The sequence below is a fragment of the Delphinus delphis genome, chromosome 5, assembly GCF_949987515.2.
Source record: "Delphinus delphis chromosome 5, mDelDel1.2, whole genome shotgun sequence".
Taxonomy (NCBI): Eukaryota; Metazoa; Chordata; class Mammalia; order Artiodactyla; family Delphinidae; genus Delphinus; species Delphinus delphis.
The window spans coordinates 92,136,214-92,157,610 of record NC_082687.1 but is presented as its reverse complement, the minus strand read 5'-3'; the positions used below and the strand labels follow the sequence as shown (position 1 = coordinate 92,157,610).

The following is a 21,397-nucleotide window of genomic DNA, read 5'->3' as shown; positions in this document are numbered from 1 at the left end:
CCTGTAAATCTGGGTAGAAAAACTTGCCTCACCCTTTCCTTTTATCTGATTTGTGCTTGCAACTATAACTTCACACTGTGGTATGTGCTTAAATTTGTTAAGATATAGAAGGGAACTATTCCTTTAAAGTCAGAATTGAAATAATTGGAGAAGAAGGAATAGAAAAGAGACTAGCATTTATCTAATGCCTGCAGTGTTGGATACTATGCACATATTGTAGCATTTGATCTTCTCATTGACCTTTGATGGGTGTATTTGTGCAATTTAAATAAAATAGGAAAACTAATGCAGAGGCATGTGTTAGATAAAGGTTGGTTTTATCTCTCCAAGAGGCCTCATTATCCTGATGATTTTACCATGGTCCAGGATCTGTCCTCCCATTTGCAGACTAGGAATCTGATTTTGACTGCACTTAATTATTACATTTTGTAACTATATATCCATATATGTATATGTGTATATATATATATATATATATATATATATATATATAAAAAATATATTCGTGTTGTGTGTTTGTCTTCACTACTAAAGCAGCTCTATGAAGACAGGAACTGCTTCTGTTCTAATCACCACTGAACACCCAGCAACAAATCTAGTTCCTGGCACATAGTAGGCCCTTGATAAATATAAGATAAATATTTATTGAATGAATGGATAATGTAAAAATTAAACATTTAAAGCAGATTTATCTCTGAAAGGGTGGAGTTATATTAAGCACAATTTAAAAAAAAATCTGAAGGAGCAGTCCATTCTCTTCCCATAGAAAAATGAAATGATGCTTTTTAAGCATAAAATCAATAAGAGAAATTTTAATGAAAAAAAGTTATGAATAGAATGCTTAATGAAATGAGCTAAAATGGGCTAACTAAAAATTCCTTTGTTAAATTCCCTGCTTCCTGTCCTGGCTTGGATTCTACTCTCTACATGCATCTGAGAGCAACTTTTTTCTGCTCTAGGTTGACCAAGGCAGTATCTAATAGGTACCCTCCTTCTTTAGATGTAATAATTAATTCAATCTTTTTACAGACATCTTAGACATCTTTCTCTAAGGTCACATCTTCTCTGTAACAAAGCCTATAGACGTTTACCTCAAATCCCTCAAAAGTTGACAACTTCATTTTGCTATTTAAAAAAAGACCAGGCTCAAAAAAGTTAAGAAATCTTGTAAAAAAACAACTCTTCAATTATGAAGTGACTAAACTGGCCTCAGTCTTAGATTTATTTGACTCCAAAGCCTGTTTTCCATCCTCCATCCAGCTGCAAAAGAAAGATAGATGTGGCTTAGCTTATTGGGATATTATAAAAGGGATGATTGAAAAAAATGAAGAGAGGTAGATATCAGAAAAACAGGACACTTTAAGAAACTTACATGTGAAGGGAACATAGAAGGAGCATAGAGAAAGACAAGGCATGAAGGTATAGGAATGTTTACAAAACTAAGAACTGTTTCGTATGACTTTATATCTACAACTGTTGTCTTCTTTCCTAGTGTCTATTAAGTAATTTCATATCTCCCTAGATTTTGTCTACATAGAAGTTATCACAGCTTAATTTGATATCCTGGTTAATGTCAAACTACCCTATTAGACTGCAAGCTTAATGAGGGCAGGATCATGTCTTTTTTCCTCACCATTTTTGTCCCAAAACTTAGCACAGTGTGGGCAGGGAGAAGAACAGTACTGGGGTGGGGGGTCTGGGACATACAATCAGGAGAGCCTCCAAGCCTCCATTCTTCCTAGTAAAAGAAAATGTGACAAAGGAGTATGGACTAATGAAGATAGATGGGGGGAAATAGAATGTGTAATATCAGGTAAAATTAGGTTTAGAAGAAAGAAGTTGTTGCTGCCCTGGAATCTTTCCAGCACTTGGCTGCTTTGAACAGTGTTGGTTGGGTACCTTGTTTTCATACACATGGAATGCCTTAGGCAAGTCTATACAAGGCCTGACCCATGGCAACAAAATCATTAATAGCAAATTGATTCTCTATATATCAAATCCTCAGAATTAATTTCTTAAATCTTGTCTTGAGGTGTAATACTTTGAATGTGATGTGATAGATTGCTGTAAAGTAGACATTTAGTTCTCTTCAATCCAGTTATAGATTTTCTGTGGCATAGCACCTGTCCAAACCATTATACAGAAATTCCATAAATCGCGGAGAACTGTTAGTAAAAACATAGGTTGAACAATTTAGTATGTCTTGTTCACTCTTAGGTCTTACTGCTTTTAATCTTGGTTGCATTTTTCAGGGCTCCAAAGCTGGGAGCCATACAATTCTTCCTTTTATTTGTCTGAGAGAAGATAAGGAAGCGTTCAAATTTCGGGAAAGGAAAGTATGGTAGCAAAGTTCTTAGGCCGGGTCTTATGAGGGCTGTCTCTGTTTTCTAAGATGTATTGCAAATTTTCAGAAGTTATAGTATTTGTTTTGGATGTACTATTCAAATAGGTAAAATGGAAAGGGAACTCACTTTGTTGTATAAATTTATTGGACTGCTTTTACTCTGCTAGTAGTAAAGAAGCCTATTTCAAAGAGATTCACAGTATTAGAGGTTGGATATGAAGTTAGGAGTACATTTTTTTCCCTTTTGTTCACTCTGGATCATTTGCATGCGTAATTATAAAGAAATGAAAGTGAGAATGATTCTTGAATGCTCTGATTACAAACTGCATTTATGATACTGAATATAATTTTAAAAATACATCTTTGCCCTCCATTTCTGTTTAGGCACTCTTCCTGTGTTTAACCCTTTTGCATGCTATTTCTGCATTTGCCCCTTCCAAAAGGGGCATCCTTATTTCTATTAAATAATACTTGCCAAATTTTGAATCTGCATATTTCAAAGTTTCTGTTGGTAGGGATATGTAAATTAGATTTGATCAACTTGTTGTTAAATAACCTATACTAGCTTATTAGGAAAGTTACAGGTACTCATGATATCAAGCATGACTTTTTGACTATTTAACATGCACTCAGGAATATCTCAGCTAATAGTACAGCTGTCATGCTGTGTAATTGGTTCATTTTCTTTTAATTATGCCCACATTTTGAAAATAAATTTTAAAAATAAATATAACATAACAGTTTGACTAATTTTTATAGCACATGTAAATTACCTTGACTTTACTATTTAGACAATATCGATAAAATATCTCTGAAGTTTTCACATCATGATTTCATCATAAGTTAGGAGCTTAGAAAAAGACATAATAATTTAGCTTCTTACAGAATGCAGAAAGCCAATTCATTGTTCAGTATACAAACTAAGATCACCACTGAGTTTCCTCACAACAAACATCTCACTTAATTCTTAGTCATTAGTAGCCGTGCTTAGTGTAATCCCTACAGCAATTTTGATAGTTCCAAAGCAAAATAGTATAAGATAAATTAGGTAAAATACATTTAAAACTAAACTAAACCTGTAGTTCCATAGACCATTATTGAGTTCACTAATAATCATTGGAGCGTTTTCATCTTTATTTTGACAAAATTCTCAATTTTATATGCATATCTTGAACAATCTTTAATTCCTATTGAATGAAATAGTAGGATAATCATCTTTGTAAAGAGAATTCATTTTTATTAAGAGTGTAGGTTCATGAAAAGAAAATTATTTGCTCTTATTTCCCTCAATTTACTTCCTTTTTTCCAATTTTACTGAGGAATAATTGACAAATACAGTTGTATATATTTAAAGGCTACAACATGATGATTTGATATACTTACTCATTGTGAAATGATTACCAAGATCAAGATAATTAACACATTCATCACCTCAAATAGTTAACTCTTTTTTTGTGTGTGGTAAGAATGCTTAAGTTCTACTCTCCACAATTTTCAAGTATATAATATTTGAAATATATTATTAACTGTAGTCACTGTGCCATACATTTGACCCTCAGAACTTATTCTTCTTATAACTAAAAATTTATACCTTTTGACCTTCATCTTCCCAGCCACCAACCTCTGCGACCACTATTCTATTCTGTTTTTATGAAATCAGATTTTTTTTTTCAATTCTGCATGTAAATGATAGCATACATTATTTGTATTTACCTGTTTGGCTTATTTCACTTAGCATATGCCTTCCAGGTTCATCCATGTTGTCACAAATGACAGGATTTCCTTACTTTTATGGCTGTGTAATATTCCATTGTATATATACCACAATTTCTTTATCCATTCATCTGTTGTAGGACATCTAGGTTGTTTCCATATCTTGACTATTGTGAATAAAGCTGCAGTAAACACAGAGATTCAAATATCTCTTCAAGATAGTGATTTCAATTCCTTCAGGTATAAACCCAGGAGTGGGATTGCTAGAGCATATGGTAGTTCAATATCAGTTTTATTGGAACCACATACTGTTTTCCATAATGGTTGTACCAATTTACATTCCTGCCAACAGTGTATAAAGAGTCCCTTTTCTCCACATATTTGCCAGCATTTATCTCTTATGTTTTTGATAATAACCATCCTGATTGGTGTGATATCTCATTGTGTTCTTCATTTGCATTTCTCCGATGATTAGTGATGTCGAGCACCTCTTCATGTACCTACTCCTGATTTGTATGTTTTCTTTGGGAAAATATCTATTTAGTTCCTTTCTTCATTTATTATTTTGATTATTTGCTTTTTTGCTATTGAGTTGTATGAATTCTCTACATATTTAGGTTATTAACCCTCTATCAGATATATGATTTGCAAATATTTTCTCCCATTCTCTTGGTTGCCTTTTCAATATATTGATTATTTTTCTTATTTGTACCTAATTTCACAAAAATTTATATGTATAATGTGTATGTTATATATACGTATACACACACACACTCTTTATATGCTTTTGTTGTTGTTGTTTGATCATTTCAGAAGGAAACCACAGTGCCTTTCATAAGAGAAACGTATAGAAGAATGAATCAAACTTTTGTAATATTAGTTAAGATGTGAAAATAAGTATGGTAAAATTATAAATAAATTGGTGAAAAAGAAATCTTAAAATGACTAGAGTGGTAAGGCAAAGCAGATGCTCCAACTGGCTTCTCTTAAAAATCCCAAGGAGTCTGAGGAACATTATTGCAGCAGACAATGGCATGTGGAAAAGTAACATTTTTTTCATGTACTACATAGTCAACAAATATTTTTGAGTGCCTACTCTGCATCAGGCATTATGGATGAGAGGTCACAGTTCCAGCTTTCAAAATGTTTACAATGCAGAGAATTGAAGCTTTACACACACAGAAATTTTAAAAGCTATATGATAAGTAATAAAATACATATGCATGGAGAAATACATATGCACAGAGAAGGGAATATCTTGATTTCCCTGGGAGACTAAAAGAATCTTGGGGTATGAGGATGTGTTTTGAAGGCAGAGAAATTGTGGGCTTTCTAGACAGTGGAAAGAGCATGTGCAAAGCCCGAGAAAAGTGAAAGAGTCATGTGTCTTTGAGAAATTAAAACAGTTTTAGTTGTTAGAACATAAAGTACAAGCCTAATCTTGAAGAATCACTGTCCTGATGTTAAGAGGATACAAGGGGAAATTTTGAGCAGTGTAGTAGTATGATTTGATTTGTTAGTTAGAAAAATCACTCTAACATGGAGTAGAGAATCCACTTGTGATACAAACAGTTACATAAGGCATGATAAAGACAGGCTTAGCAGCAGATACTAGTGAGAAGTTATTCCAAGAAATGACCCAAGTGCTGTTGTGGTTGAGTCACTAAAAACTTCTACAGGAAAGAAATGGAGACCCATCAGATGTAAATAAGACCTATGTAGACTTTAACATAGAAATGAAAACAGCTGGGGCACAAAGTAGTATTCATTCTCAGGTGAATGAAATTGTCACTTTTTTAAAGAGTTAAGTTATTGATTTATGGTTGTAAAATCAGCCAGAAAGAGTAAGTTGAAAATTTGTTTGGTTCAAATTCTACTAGTGATCACAGTGTTATCTGAACTTTAGGGGGAAAATGACGGATGACTTGGACAATAACTCAGTACAGGCATCGGGGAGAAGGCTAGTTGCTATCTATTCACTGAGTAATACTGTTAAACAAATGATGTATAAAGGTAATTTGCATAATGTTTTTAAAACTAAAATTATTACCAAATGGGGGACTTAGCTCAGTGCCTAACTCATATTAAGCGTCCAAGAGGTTTTAGTTATAATGAAAAACAAAGCAGCAAAACTTGCATTTGTCTTTCTTGGATTGCAAAAGAAAAATTATGAAAACTGAGTGTTACTGACATTATGAATCTGTACTCTGTGCCCCTGAAATCGGCGAGCCATGTGTCTTAGCCCATTTTTCCCTCTAAATCTAAATTATGTGATTCTGTGTATTGAATGTACTTTTCTTTTGCATTTGAGTGTGTCCATATAAATATATACATAAAAATTTTAACACTCATTCAGAAGTTCATTGCCTGAAATATGAGGTCAATAGGAACTCACACACACACACATTTTTGTTTTGCTTTAAATGCTTAAAGACCAAATGGAAAAAGAATTATTTTTATTATGAAAACATCAATTGAATTTGCACTGAGGGAAATGTCCCCAGAATGACATCACAAGAAATAAAATAAGATAAAGGAAGTGGACAATTTTCAGGAACAAGTCATCCCAACATAGGGATTGCTGATAATCAATTAGGATGGACAGAGTCTTAAGGCAAAAATGCTAGCTATATGCAAAGTATGTCTCTCTAGAGGCCAATATTCACTCAGCTGTTAAAAATATTTGTTAAACTTAAAAAGTCCTGGAAATCGCAATTACATAACAGCAATAATATTCTAGTCTAAGATAATCTTGGGTCATTTTACGTAGAGACATCTGAAGGATTTCAATGGCATGCATTTACTGCTCAAGTTAGAAGTAATATTCCAAAAATATAAAGTACTTACTTTAGAACTATTATGTAATAGGCAAGAGGATCCCTGATGTCAAAGTAATATCGCTGCTTCCTCCTTTACAAATGCAGGACTGGTGTTACCTATGATGAGAATATTTGGCTACACTCAGCAGTCCATGACTCAAAAACTAAAGTCATTCTGCAGCTCCAGCCTTCACCCCATTAAATCTGTTCTGTTCTTTGGCAGCTGTTTTTGCCATTTACGTTAAAAGCAGATGGGGAAAATGCAAAGAACTGTCAGTTTTATTGCCATGTATAATCAGCATCTGGGCTGTATGTTACAGGAACACTCAATCCAAACTCATACTTTACTGGTGGTGTAAAAACTTTTTTTGAGTTTTTCAGTTTTCAAATTAGAGTAAGGGCTCTATTTTAGTCATGTGATCATGGAAATAGCAACCATTTGTATTTTTTTTTCAGCCTCCATGTATGTGAATGATGCTTGAGTGTGTGTGTTTAATAGACAGTTGGGAGTTATCTGCAAAACTGTTTTGCTAATTTGTTTTAAAATGTGTTTTGGAACCATAAATGTTTATTTCACATTAGAGATCAAGTCATGTGTCAGATTTATTCCTTTCTATAATCTGTGTGTATATGTGTGACTAATACATGCTATAGACATTATATTATATAATGCCATATATTATATGTTACATGTATACACATATATATCCTCATTTTAATTTTTTCCACTATTTTTTGAGCAGGAAAAAACGTACCATATATGTTTCTTTACATCTCATAATTTTTACCAAAACATTTATAGTAGGTTTTATTTTCTCATTTTTCAGAAAGAGAAACTGAGACACAGAGAAACAAACAGTAACTTTTGCAAGGTCCACAGAGCTAATCAGTGGCAGATTCTGAATTTAATCCAAGTCTGTATAAAGCTCATACTTTTAATCACTAAACTCCACTTTTTATCTTTATGTCGATACATATACAAAACATAAATACCTCTTGGGAGAGCTATTTCAGCTTTGGCATGTGGATGTTATTTTTTATAGTTTATCAAGATAATTTAATTTGAAAAATATTGAAACGAATGCCTGAGTATTGAAAGCTTAGTGAGTCGAAAGTGTCATTTAAAATAAACTAATGTTGTTTAATATAGTGTAAATGTCTTCAGAACTAGTTGGAATATTTAACTACCCAATTACACTGTATGTTGTATACTTTCCTGATGTAAGATCTGCTAATTGATAACCATGGTAAAGTATTTATATGCCACAGAGCCCAGCTATACCTGCACATAATTTCCAGGTTTTAAGTGTCCACAGTATTACAGCAGAGAGATTTACTGATAATTTCCCGTTTTCTACCATCTTTGAAATAGGCACCAGAAAAGTGACGTATATTGATAGCTATTCATTCTTTAGGAACTCTAAAAGTGTGAAGACATATATTTCTTTTAAAAAAAAAAGCAGTAGAGAACAAGAGAAAGAGATATATGGGAGTGGGAGGAAAAAGTTCTTTTTATTGGTTAAACATACTTGTGAATTTTTTGATTGGAACAGTTAGAAAACTGTCTTCTAACTAAAATTGAACTTCTAACTAAAGTTTCCTTCTTGTTTTGATGAAGTGTAGCAGCAGATTGCTTTGAGATATACGTACATACAGCGATGAAATGTTTTGGAATTGTTCACATACATTCCGTGGAGAAAAAGGTTCTGGCTCCTTTTATATGAAAAAGTCTTCCTTTATCATATGGGGTTTATAAAATTTTCTCCCTCTCTTACTCAGTTTTCTAAATCTATTTTTACTTTGAAATTTAAAATATTAATTTTTTATTTTTTTTATGAAGGGCTAGCATTTGGAAGGCTCTTAATTATGGTGGATTTTATCTACAGCAAGCAAATATATCTCAGCCATTACACTATCTCTTTTTGTAACCCTGGAATTTTTTGTTTGTTTGTTTTTGTTTTTTTTATGATTGTGGATGTCTGTTTCTTATACTTTTTTCCAATGTTTGCTTCTTATGTTTTGAAGCTGTGTTATTAGGTATGTAATTTTTTAACATCTTTATTGGAGTATAATTGCTTTACAATGGTGTGTTAGTTTCTGCTGTATAACAAAGTGAATCAGCTATACGTATACATATATCCCCATATCCCCTCCCTCTTGCATCTCCCTCCCACCCTCCCTATCCCACCCCTCTAGGTGGTCACAGAGCACCGAGCTGATCTCCCTGTGCTATGCGGCTGCTTCCCATTTGCTATCTGTTTTACATTTGGTAGTGTATATATGTCCATGCCACTCTCTTTGTCCCAGCTTACCCTTCCTTTTTTTTTAACCTTTACCTGAAAACTCTAATATTTTTCCTCCGTATTTTTTATAATCTGGTTTTAATAGTCCCCCTCTTGTTTTAGGAGGAAGGGCAACATTTGAGATGTGTGTTGTTTGTAGTTTGTCAAATACATTATGAGGTTCTTGTAATGAAACACAGAAATTATTTATCCTAGAGACCTAGAAGTTTACAGGAATTACACATTAGTTTATTGTTTGTCCACTGAAAACAAGAAAATGGACATTTTTAAACGTTTTAAAACTTATGGTTTGACATCTATCAGTGGTAGAATATTTCCCTGCATGAGAATCTGTCTCTGTGAATGAAGGAGGCAATTATGTTGTGCCTTAATGGACTGCTAGACAGTGCCATAAAAACCAATTAGCTGCTGAGTCAATGTAAATAACCATATAAGCTTCGTTTGAAATATTCTTTTTTTGGAACAAGGTTGGAAGTAAATAGATAAATAAAGAAAAGCAAGCAAATCCATTGTACATGTCATTGTTCAGCTTTCTGTTGCATATGTTGTAAATGATATGGTTTGCCATATGTAGATTAAGTCATGGGATATTGCAATAAGGAATAATACCTGTAGTATTGCTATATTATGTTTGTTATTTTTGCATATAAAATTAAATATGTTTTCATCATGAATTCTCTTTGTTTTGTAACTTTTTGAACATGCATTTTCTAAAAAAATAGATGGCCCACTTATATCTTTTTGTTTTGTTTGCTTTAGCAGGAATAGTTATCAATGAAATTAACTGCAGATTCAGCACAAACTAAGTTACAATAAAATATATTTAAGGGCTTCCGTGGTGGCGCAGTGGTTGAGAGTCCGCCTGCCAATGCTAGGGGACACAGGTTCGTGCCCTGGTCCGGGAAGATCCCACATGCCGCGGAGCGGCTAGACCCGTGAGCCATGGCCGCTGAGCCTGCGCATCCGGAGCCTGTGCTCCGCAATGGGAGAGGCCACAACAGTGGGAGGCCCGCGTACCATAAAAAAAAAAAAATATATATATATATATATATATATATATATATTTAAAAGCCATTAGAACAATTAGTGATCATTATAAGTATTCTAGGTTCTGAGACTTTAAAATAATAAATGAATTTTAAAATTTCTAAAGAAGTTTTTTAATTATATTAAGCGATGGAATTAGTTTGACCACATTTGTAAGTTAATGTTATTGACATTTCAGAAGTCTCAGTACTGAATATCTCATTTTTAAAAAAACTTATATTGAACAAATTAGTTGGAAATGTAACTGTAAAACTGGACACTTTATCAATAAAACGTCCATGAGGGTATAAACGTATCTGCTTTTGATCACCATTGAATTCCAATTATGTAATACAATATGTTGCACAGGGCCGGCATTAAATATTTGCAGATTGAATGAATGAATGAATAATTGCTGATTCCTTATTTTCAAGAAACTGAAATTATATTTACAAAAGTAATTATATGATCTAGTTTTGCATGACTGTTGAAAGAAACCTGCTAGACACTAAGAATTTTTATTTTTTCTCATATCGCATTATATTATTTTGAGAAAGTCTTTAACAAAATGAAATGATGTTTCATTGGCCTGGATTTGAAGAAAGTCCTTTAATCAAGAGTATTCCATCTATAGCTTGTTTTTACTATATTTTCGTCGATTACATTTTAAACTTCTTAAAATCCAACTACAAGAATGGATCACAGCAAAAAAAGTGTGTCTCTAAACCATTAATTCATAATGTTCTAATCAATAATGTAACAGTGAAATGATTAAAATATCCTTTGCTATACTTAGAGCTTTTGAAAAAAGTAACCCTTTCTTAAGACCTAGATAAATAATCCATATGAAGGAAATTCATATTTGCTTCATGAGATTTATTTCTTGTCTTCTAGGGTAAATCTGCCCCTTAGGGGCCAACAATCCGGTGGAGGAAGGATATGTGAAAAATAAATAGAATGAAGTCAGATAAGAGCAGAGGAGTTTAGAAGAAAATGCCCTTGAGCAGAGAGAAATATACAATTAACCATACCTAAGAAAGTAAAGGAAAACTTCAAAAGGAGGCTGTGCTCTAGTCATCTTAAAATAACTAAACAATATTATTAATATTGATGTGAAATTATTAACTTCAACGGCTAACAATAAGGAATGATTAAGGAAATACGGCACATTTTGACAATTGAGTTGTCATGAAAACATTAAAAATAATGTCTTCCAAAAATTTTAATGATATAGGAAAACATGGATGATATGATGTTGAGTGTAAAGGAGTCAAGTCAAAATTCTCTGTACAGTAAGATTTTAATTATATAAAGTAAATATGCGTGCAGAAAAACTAAAGTAAGATTCACGGATCTGAGTACTGTAATATGAGTGATTTTAATTTGCTTCCTTAACATATTTCGTAAATAGCTTAAGTTTAAGTTTTTCTTTAATGTGAACAAAATAACTTCTGCTTTCTGGACTAATATTGCAAGTTACAGAAAAGATTTTACCTTTTTGTGAGAGAACAAGGTACAGAAACTTGGGGAATAACTCAATTTGGAGGACTAGAAAATGAAGCCATAAATAGAAAGAGAAAAGCAGAGCGAGAATCAGGAACATATAGAGTCACATCCAAGGGAGGAAGGATTGTTCACAATATCATATGCTACAGTGAGTTCAAGAGCAGTGAAGACTGGGGAAACCCATTACCTTTAGAGACAAGGAGGTCAGAGGGTGAACACTGAGACTGTTGAAGAAAACATGATATTGTAATATAAGGCCTTTGAATCAGAAAAGACCGTAATTTAAGCAATTTGACTTTACCTCCTAGTGATATTTTATTTATGTTGATCTGATGTCCATTAAATGCTTGTAATACATATAATGTCAAAGTATTGCCAACATTCAATAAAAATGAATCACTGTATATGACACATATATAGCCTATATATGGCCTCTCTCTATATATAATATTTATACATAAATATACCAATATAAATGTATATACATATATGTGTATTTTTTATATATATATTTTTAATTTGGGCAAGAAAATGGAGCTCATGCCAGGTATTTCAACAGAGGGATTTAATATGACAAATGAGTTAAACAGCTCTAGAAAGTGAAACAGATTAGAAAGCTGCTTCCACCCCCAGGGCTACAGAGAACTAAGAAGTTGATGATATACAAAGTTAGGATCTGGCCCTTAGCAGGAGCTAAAATTAAGGAAGAGATGAGACCACTGCTGAGGACATATCCTGAGGCAGAAAAGGAGAGAATACCCTGGCTTCTCCCTTCGTCCCCCCTTGGGTCTCCCACCAGTGCCTCTCACTGATGAAGTCTCACAAAAGCCAGTTAGCAACTGAGCCTGGACTAAATGGTTCACAGGAGTCAGCTCTCTGGGATACAGAGCAGAAGCGAGGAGAAGGGATGGGAAATGTGTATTAGCATATTTATATGGGTAGAAATGAGGCTGAGAGACAACATTTTTTGATGGACTAAAATATTTACCAAAACACCCTGTGAAATATACTGTTTTGTGTCTTTCATAACTAGATGGGTAAAATCTTGTCTTCCTTTGATAGCAGAACCATGGAATAGATAATGTTAGAGGGTTATTTTCACCTCTCAGATTTTAGTGCATCATAAAACCACGGCAGTTGTGTTTAAATGCACTTTGCTGCAGTGGTTTTCACATGAAATATTCACATAATGGTTTGACAGAGTCCAGACAGTTTTACTGAAAATATCTGTAGCACTTATAAATTTAGAATGTAGGATTTTTGCCTCAGAAGGAGCTTCAAAATTAATTTTCTGCATATAACAATTCTTTCAAGCTATAATATGCTTTCTGTAGAGGAAATGGTTTATAAAATTTAGTATTCAACCATAATGTCTTTTGTGGAAGAGTTATAGTTATCTGTAAAACATGTTCTACATCTTTTCAGTGTTACAACATATTTCTTCCTGATATTGAAGTTAGCAAAACATACTCCCAACTTAGCTTCTTACAGGTGTTCTTTCTTTTATACAAACTCCAGACTTAAATATTAATGAACTTGTAATGCCTAAAAAATCAGATTATTTTTATTGTTTTTAGAGTTGCTTTGTTTTTATTCCCAATCTTGTACCACATTTAGGGCAGAGCACAATTAATTTTAGTAGTCTTTTTTGAGAAAAAAAAGAAAATATCACTTATAAAGCATATCACCTTTGCTTCTTGACATGGCTTGAATTAAACATATCTGGGAGCTCACATTTCTATTTAAAACTTAATTTTTTTTTCATTGCAGACGTTTGGAACAGAACTCAATCAAGGTCATTCCTCCTGGAGCTTTCTCACCATATAAAAAGCTTAGAAGAATGTGAGTGAATAATATTCTGAAATCAGTGTAATTTTTAAAAATTATACAAGTCATGACCATGCGAAGACATCCATTTAAGTATGAATAAGTACTCGACAGATTAAATATTAAATGATGTGACTATCTGTTGCTAGTTCTATAATATTGTAATGTTAAAAGCTAAACTATTAATTTTTAAAGTTCTCTGTAATTTAGCATATTAATTCACACTAGTGTGAATGTACGTGGTCAATATATTATGCAATCAAATTCTTAAATATTCTATTTTCAAAAATAACACATGCCATCTTTAATAATAATTTAGGAAAATAGCCAATAATTGATTTAAAAGTGTGATTTTTTTTTAAATTTAGGATGCTTCAGACGTTTCATGTTGCAAATTTTATATATGTATTGATAGGTGCAAAACTGACATGCAAAGGCAATAAATAGCTTTCTCCTGCAGTAAATCTCACTGATATTCTATTTAGTTTAACCTAACCTATTTTTAATCTTAGCGACCTGAGCAATAATCAGATCTCTGAGCTAGCACCAGACGCTTTCCAAGGACTACGCTCTCTGAATTCACTGTAAGTATTGACCACATCACTGAAGGAAAGCAGCATGCACAAGGAATAGTGGCTCTAGTTTTAAATTTGGATTTAAGGGATATACTCTTACAGTTTTTTATTATGAATTATTAATAATAATTAGTATGAATCTTTAGTGAATTTCATCATTTTTATGGAGAACTGCTACCTGCCACTAAAATTAGCCAATTTTTAGGGGTATATATTTTAAGGTTTGACAGTTCTGCTGTTTAGAGAGCAAGAGTATGAGCCCCTTTTTTGACATTGTTTTCTTTCTGAAGTAAAGGGAAAATGTTTATTTTGGGGTGCTCTGGTCAGTGTTGTGTTGATAATCCTTAAGCCCATAGCCGCTGTCTCTGGGGACAATTACAGTCCCCTTTAGAATGATGTTGGGCGAAGTCTTGCAGAGAACAGTAGAAGACAACCATTGAGAGGGCCCCCCAACCCCTGCTTCATCACCTAAAGACTTCCCTGACAGACCAGCTTTAATCTCTCAAAGAGCAAAGATAAGAAGGTATGAGAGCTTTTTAATGTCAAAAGGACTTCCAGGGAGATAGCTATGTAAATTAAAGTGGTTCTGAAGTGAATTTATAAAGGCCATTATTCCTTCAAACTTGTACAAAATCTTCAGAAGTCCACCGAGTAGAGTTAGCTTTTATTTCAAATTTTAATTTTAAAGTTTGGAAATGAAATCTGGTATTTTTTTAAGGGGTGATGCTTAGAGAAGGGTTCTTATTGTTGTAAATTACTGCAGGGCACTTAGAAACTTCAGAAGTCAATGGTAGCCAGTGAGAATTTCAGGATACACATGTGTGATACTCAGATAAACACCTTTGGTTTATATAACAGTTTACATTCATACCAAGGGGAGGAGATGGACCAGCTCTTCTGGGCACATGGATGTTCAAGTTGCTATGCTGGTCTGCGCAGAAAACTGCAGTTTTCTTTGAAGAAAAAAATGGAAAACTATCACTTCACCTGCAATGTCTGCCTAGGTTCATTTCTGTTTGGTTTTTGTTTTGGATTTTTATTTTAATAGATGAAGTCCAAGACCAGGGAAACAACTATTGGCAGAAAGTGTAAAGTACAGTCATGCACTGTTCTCAGGGTGGGCTGTCAGATTCTAAAATCGCAAAGCGCAATGCAAAACTCTATTACATCACCCAAATTGTCCGTAAAGTACATACCATCCTGGACAGTAATACTATCCAAAGTAAACAGAGCCAACCTCCCAGCCATACAAAAGGACAGAACAAAAGTCAAGTCAGTGTACAAAGTCTTGGTCCTTCAAGTATCTGTGCCTCAAAGATAACCATTAAATGTCAAAAAAAGAGAGAAATGGATGGAGAATTCTGATTTATATCTGCTTGCTTGCAGAGTTTACTGTTAAGTTCTACTGCCTTAATGATGTTGACACTTGTGGTTGTGAGAATTAAATGGTAAAAAGAAATAATAAGATAAATAAAAGAGTAATCATTTTAATTTTGTTAATTAATCATTCATCACAGTAAATTACATTATATTTATTAAATATATATTTATTATAATTAATGATTATAACTTATGTACTAATCTACATATATAATAAACTAATGGCAAATTGGAAAAGAAATGACAACACATGTAAAAGAACTTGTTTGCTGAATTGGGATCTTAGTCTTCAAGATCATAGCTCTCATGTACATAGTTCTTTTGGAAAGCTATAGAAAAGCATTATCTTTCCTTGTAGAACTGCATTTCAGTCAGGACGCTAAGTCACTGAGGAATTTCTAGTTCAAATCATAGCAGTACATGGAAAAGTAGGAACCTTTTTCCAGAAGTGGAATACCCACATAATGCCTTATAACATTATAAAACAGAAAAGCTAGGAGAAAATCAAATAGCTGTGATATCACAGAGAAAGTCCATATATTATAACTAATATCATTTTCCTCTTTGTGTTCATGTTCTGAATTGACCTTCCAAAGATTAAATTATTTACCCCCTCCATAAGATATATAACTACCCGGATTTGCAATCACCCTTTTCTTCATTTAAACACAATCATAAATTCAACAGAAATGTATTTGGGCCCCTCTTGTGTACTAGTCCCCACGTGAGTGAACGAAACACCAAAATCCCTCCCTCATGGAGGTGACCAATGATAAAGTAAACTATGGACAGAAAATATAGTATATCTGATGATACAGGTGCTATGAAGGAAAACTAAGAAAGGAAAGGGGATAAGGAATGCTAGAGGAGGGGAGAGCTAAAATTTTAAATAGAACAATTAACAAAGGCCCCCCAGGAAAGTGATATTGGGCAAAGACCTGAAGATTGGGATTGTAGGAGTGAGCTCTGCAGAGATATGGAGAAAGAGCATTCAAGACAGAGGGAACAGGGCTTCCCTGGTGAAGCAGTGGTTGAGAATCCGCCTGCCAATGCAGGGGACCCGGGTTCGAGCCCTGGTGCGGGAAGATCCCACATGCCGTGGAGCAACTAAGCCTGTGCACCACAACTGCTGAGCCTGTGCTCTAGAGCCCGCGAGCCACAACTGCTGAGCCCACATGCCACAACTACTGAAGCCCGTGCTCCTAGAGCCTGTGCTCTGCAACAAGAGAAGCCACTGCAATGAGAAGCCCGTGCACCGCGACAAAGAGTAGCCCCCGCTCGCCGCAGCTAGAGAAAGCCCCGCATGCAGCAACGAAGACCCAATGCAGCCATAAGTAAATAAATAAATAAAATAAAATTATTAAAAAAAACAGAGGGAACAGCTAAATACTGAGGCTCTGAGGTAGGAGTGTGCGGAGTGTTTCAAGACAGCAAGAAAAAGTCAGTATGACTTGAGGGGAGCAGATGCTTGAAATTAAAATAATGAAAAGGTTGCAGTTGTTGGTAATGGCAAGGTCTCGGGTACAGCCACGAGGATAGAGGGGTAAATATGGTGAAAGACAGGTTGCTGGAAAAGAGTCATGTTGGAGACTGAAATAGTGAGCCAGGAGTTTAAGTCTTCCAGAAAGGGGTGAAGTGACTTAGGTGTATGTAGATTAACTGCAAGAGGGATGCAAATAGGCCACATTTATTTCTTTAAATGAGGTGTTTACTTGTACAAGTTGCTTTTATATGTCTTACTGCAGCTGTACTCAATTATATAGCCAGCTTAATTTAATCACTACATTTGCTAAAGAAGCGAAATATTTAAAGGTGGTATGTTGCCAAATACCTCTAATGCATTTTATTTAATAAATTGATATTTTATTCAATTACCAAAATAGTATATGTTAGAGAAAACTGGATTTCATCTATTGAGTGTTTTTTAAGGTCCCTCCTATTAAATTCATTAACATTTATTTTTATTAACATTTATTTTGTTACATATTATTATATATCACTATTATATATATTATATACTACTATTATATATTAACATATTTTATTATATAACAGTGTATTACGTATTATTAACAAAATATCATTCAAAATACATGCATCTATGAAATCATTTTATCCTCAGGGCTTTTTATTACTTTCACTGTGACATCAACAAAATTTCTATAATATTTAATAATCATTTCTTAAGAACTTGGCGTACAAGTACATTTAGCATTGCCTCTAAACATTTTTTATTTTTCATTTACTGGTTGGATTTATATTATATTATAATTATATATATTTATATTAACAAAATAACTTAATATTAAGCGTTATAGCAGTGCAGCATAGTGGCTAAGCATATCTCCTTTAGAATGCTGGATGGCTTGTATTCGAATACTGGCTCTAACTCACTGGTACACAGAGCTAGTTACTATTTTCTCTGTTCTTCAGTTATCTCATCTCTAAGATGGGGATGAGATTATTCCTCTCCTGGCTTTGTTAAAAACACAGAGTAAACTTTCAAGAGATATTACAATAAGACCATGGCAAATTCTTCTCCTGATTCTTATCAATGTGTATGATTTTGGATTTTAATTATCCCAGGGAATTTTTATGCCCAAGATCCTCAGAATATGATTTTCCCCTCTTCTTACTTTTTCATTAATCTTTTACAAACTATTGTAGTTCACTAATTCTTATTTCCTCTCTTCACTAACCAGCTCACAAATTCCACAGGGGTCTATAGTGTAAGGCTTGATTGCTGTATTTGCATTTCCTACAGGCTTTTCTTGGACTGATGTTAACTGTCCAGCACAGTACCTTGCATTTACCACTGGTTTTCATTGAAAATGTAGCGACCTCTGCTTTCTCTTTACTGTACTCTCTTTAAATTTGCTTAGTGTTTTAATTCTCAAGTACACGTGGTTTTTCATTTATAAGTAAGTATAGCTCTTTAACATTTATTTGGATAGTAAGTCTGCTCATTGCACCTTTTTCATGATAGCCATCATGTAGGTTTCTATTTTGGACATTTTTTCGCTTTAGTAGGAGTTCTGTCTTCTGCTTTCAACAAGGGCAGGAGAAGTCAAAGACTGGCCAGCAGTGGTTGCTGTGTCTTACTGTCCCAGTATTGAAACACCAGAGTGAAACTCGGTTTAGTATTCTTAGCCTCCCTTCTTGTAGCAGGTACAAAAGCTGCCATAAGATTTCCCTGTTGTTTCAAACGACTATAAAAAATTCTCTATCAGCATAACTGTACTGTATATAGAATGGCAAATATAAGCCATGTATAAGAAAACTGTAGAAAAGCTACCCAATTTGTCATTCTTGGTATTTGGAAATTGTGCGTATTACTCATGTATTTATTTTCTTTTCACCTGAATTATTTTTATCTTGATTTTTAAAAATTTTCCTTCCCTCTTATGAGTGTAGCAAGATTCTCATTGGCCCTCTTGCAGTTTGTATCTTTATGTGATGATACTCCTTTCCCTCATTTTTATAGACTTTGGCCCTATTTTCTTGGCTGCCATCCAATTGTTCTGTCCTGGTCTTTGGACTTTTGATATTTTTAAATCCCTTTTTTCCTTCCTACCATTTCGATCTCACTGTGTGTAAAAAAACTATTCAGCCCTAGTATTGCTATACCGTTTTGTAGAGAAATCTCATCCCCATCATATCAAGTATTTATTATAATATTTTTATGATAGTCCATATACCCAATTATACCTACACTTACAGATTTCCTACATCCTTTTGTGATTTTCATCTTTTTCTCCCCTGTACCCAAATTGTCTCATTAATAGTAAACATCTATTTTCTTATCATGATCTTAAAGAAAACAGAATGATTTGTTGGAAAAGAAAATGTTCACAGTGTAAGTATGTCACACTGTCTAGCTAATCCTCCTTTTGTGCTATTTGAACCAACCTTTGAAACAAAAGACCCAAGTGAACAACCTACTAAATTACTCACCCTTTGATTCTAATGTGGGTTCCCCACAGTTCTTACACATCCTGTTTCCTTTTTAGATCTCGATGGGTTCAAAATGTGAAACTCCTTCAATATTCAAAATAGCCCTTTTGGGTGTCTCTTCGAAGCCATACCTTTTATTCATCTCAGTTGTATCAGCAGCTGGCACACGGGCCAATGGTGAACATTGAACAAGTAACAGCTGGATTCAGTTTAATTGGGCACGAAGCCTAGAACCTGGCAAAGTTCCTGGCACATAATGAGTGTACGATACCTATTGCTGAGTGCATTACTTGAATGATATTCCGTTGAATATCCCGAATTGGTGCCACCTTGATCTGATCATTTGTTCCCTAAAGCCCTCTGTTCTCTTATTCTTGACCTTAAGATATATATTATTTTTGCTCTACCCTTTCTTAACGCCCTTACCTCCTTGAGCCTGACAATGTAGAATTCTCTCTTTTGTTCTTGTATTTTTAAAATTGTTTCTTCTCTAATTGTGTTAAGTTTTTAAAAAGATCTATATTCTACACAAATGAATTTTTATGTTATACTGTATAACTATACCACTGGAATCTATACAAATGAAATGTCACATTGTACAGCATAGCACGCAGCTTTATTTGTTCCCTTAAGAATTTTCTTCATATTTTGTAATATATCCCACGTCTCACTGACATCTTAAAAGGCAATAGCTTTTTCCTCACTCTGATTCATCTCTCTTGCATTATTTTCCTCCTTTTCAAACAGAAATCATGTACAGCTGCCAAACATATTAATTATTTTGATTCTCATTTTGGCTTTTTCCTCCACATTTTTTTTTTACATCTTTATTGGAGTATAATTGCTTTACAATGGTGTGTTAGTTTCTGCTTTATAACAAAGTGAATCAGTTATACATATACATATGTTCCCATATCTCTTCCCTCTTGCGTCTCCCTCCCTCCCACCCTCCTCCACATTTTATGACATCATTTATTTCTCTTCCAAAAGAATACTTCTGACTTTTTAAAGTAATTTATGCCCATCCTAGAGAATATTTTAAAAATAAAGACAGTATATATAGATTCAAATTCAAATGACCTCTGGACAGTAAGTCACTTACCATCTAGAGATTTTCCACTTTTTTTTCTATGTATATATGTATATATTCTTCTAAACAAAGTTAAAATTATACTATAATATATTCTTTTGTATTATGCTCTTTTAAACTTAGTGTTGTATCATGAATACTTTCATTTCACTAAATATTCTTCAGAACATGATTTTTATCAATGTGAAATATATATTTAGCCAATCCCCTTCTTTGGAACTTGGATACACTTTATTTGTATTTAATTTTTCACTGTTATAAATTATTCCATGAACAACATTTGACAGATAAAATATTGTGTTTGTCTCCGATTTTTTTCTTAAACTCTTGAGAGAAACTACTAAGTTAAAATTTATATAAACATCTTTATGACTCTTGATACATGTTGTCAAATTGTTCCTCTAAAAATATAATTCCTGTCCTTTCCTACACATAATTGTGGTCCTCCGCTTTTGAGGCCTGAGAATAGAGGGGCATCATTGCAGATCTGTGGTCAATAGCCAACATGATGAGTCAATCATTTTCATTTATTTGCTGTTGAAATCCCCTCATTTCACCCTTTCTGTGAATACATTAATTTATTCCTTAATTTGTTCCTGTGCTAATTTATTACTCATTTTACTCTTCAAACAATATTCACTCATCAATCCAATGTTAGAACATCACTGTGTGTCAAAACCTAGGCACCAGGTATGCTGAAGTAATTAAGTCATGGTCCCTGCACTTTGTGGCTACACTTAGTGGCTAATCAGAGGTAGGGACATGACAATACATTCCTATTCATATTTCTTTGGGGAACCTACATTTTAAAAATTCTCCTGTATCAATATTAATGATCACTGTCTTCACAAATCTTACAT

At 33.7% G+C, this 21,397-nt stretch overlaps 1 protein-coding gene across 2 annotated transcripts in view; it reads left to right on the top strand.

The window, feature by feature from the left end:
- The window catches only part of SLIT2 (slit guidance ligand 2), a 380,715-nt gene that overhangs the window by 265,486 nt on the left and 93,832 nt on the right, over positions 1-21,397 (top strand). For both annotated transcript variants that reach the window (XM_060012751.2, XM_060012750.2), the window contains exons 10-11: positions 13,482-13,553; positions 14,051-14,122. In XM_060012751.2, coding sequence (XP_059868734.1) covers positions 13,482-13,553; positions 14,051-14,122 — 144 coding nt within the window. The remainder of the gene's footprint in view (positions 1-13,481; positions 13,554-14,050; positions 14,123-21,397) is intronic.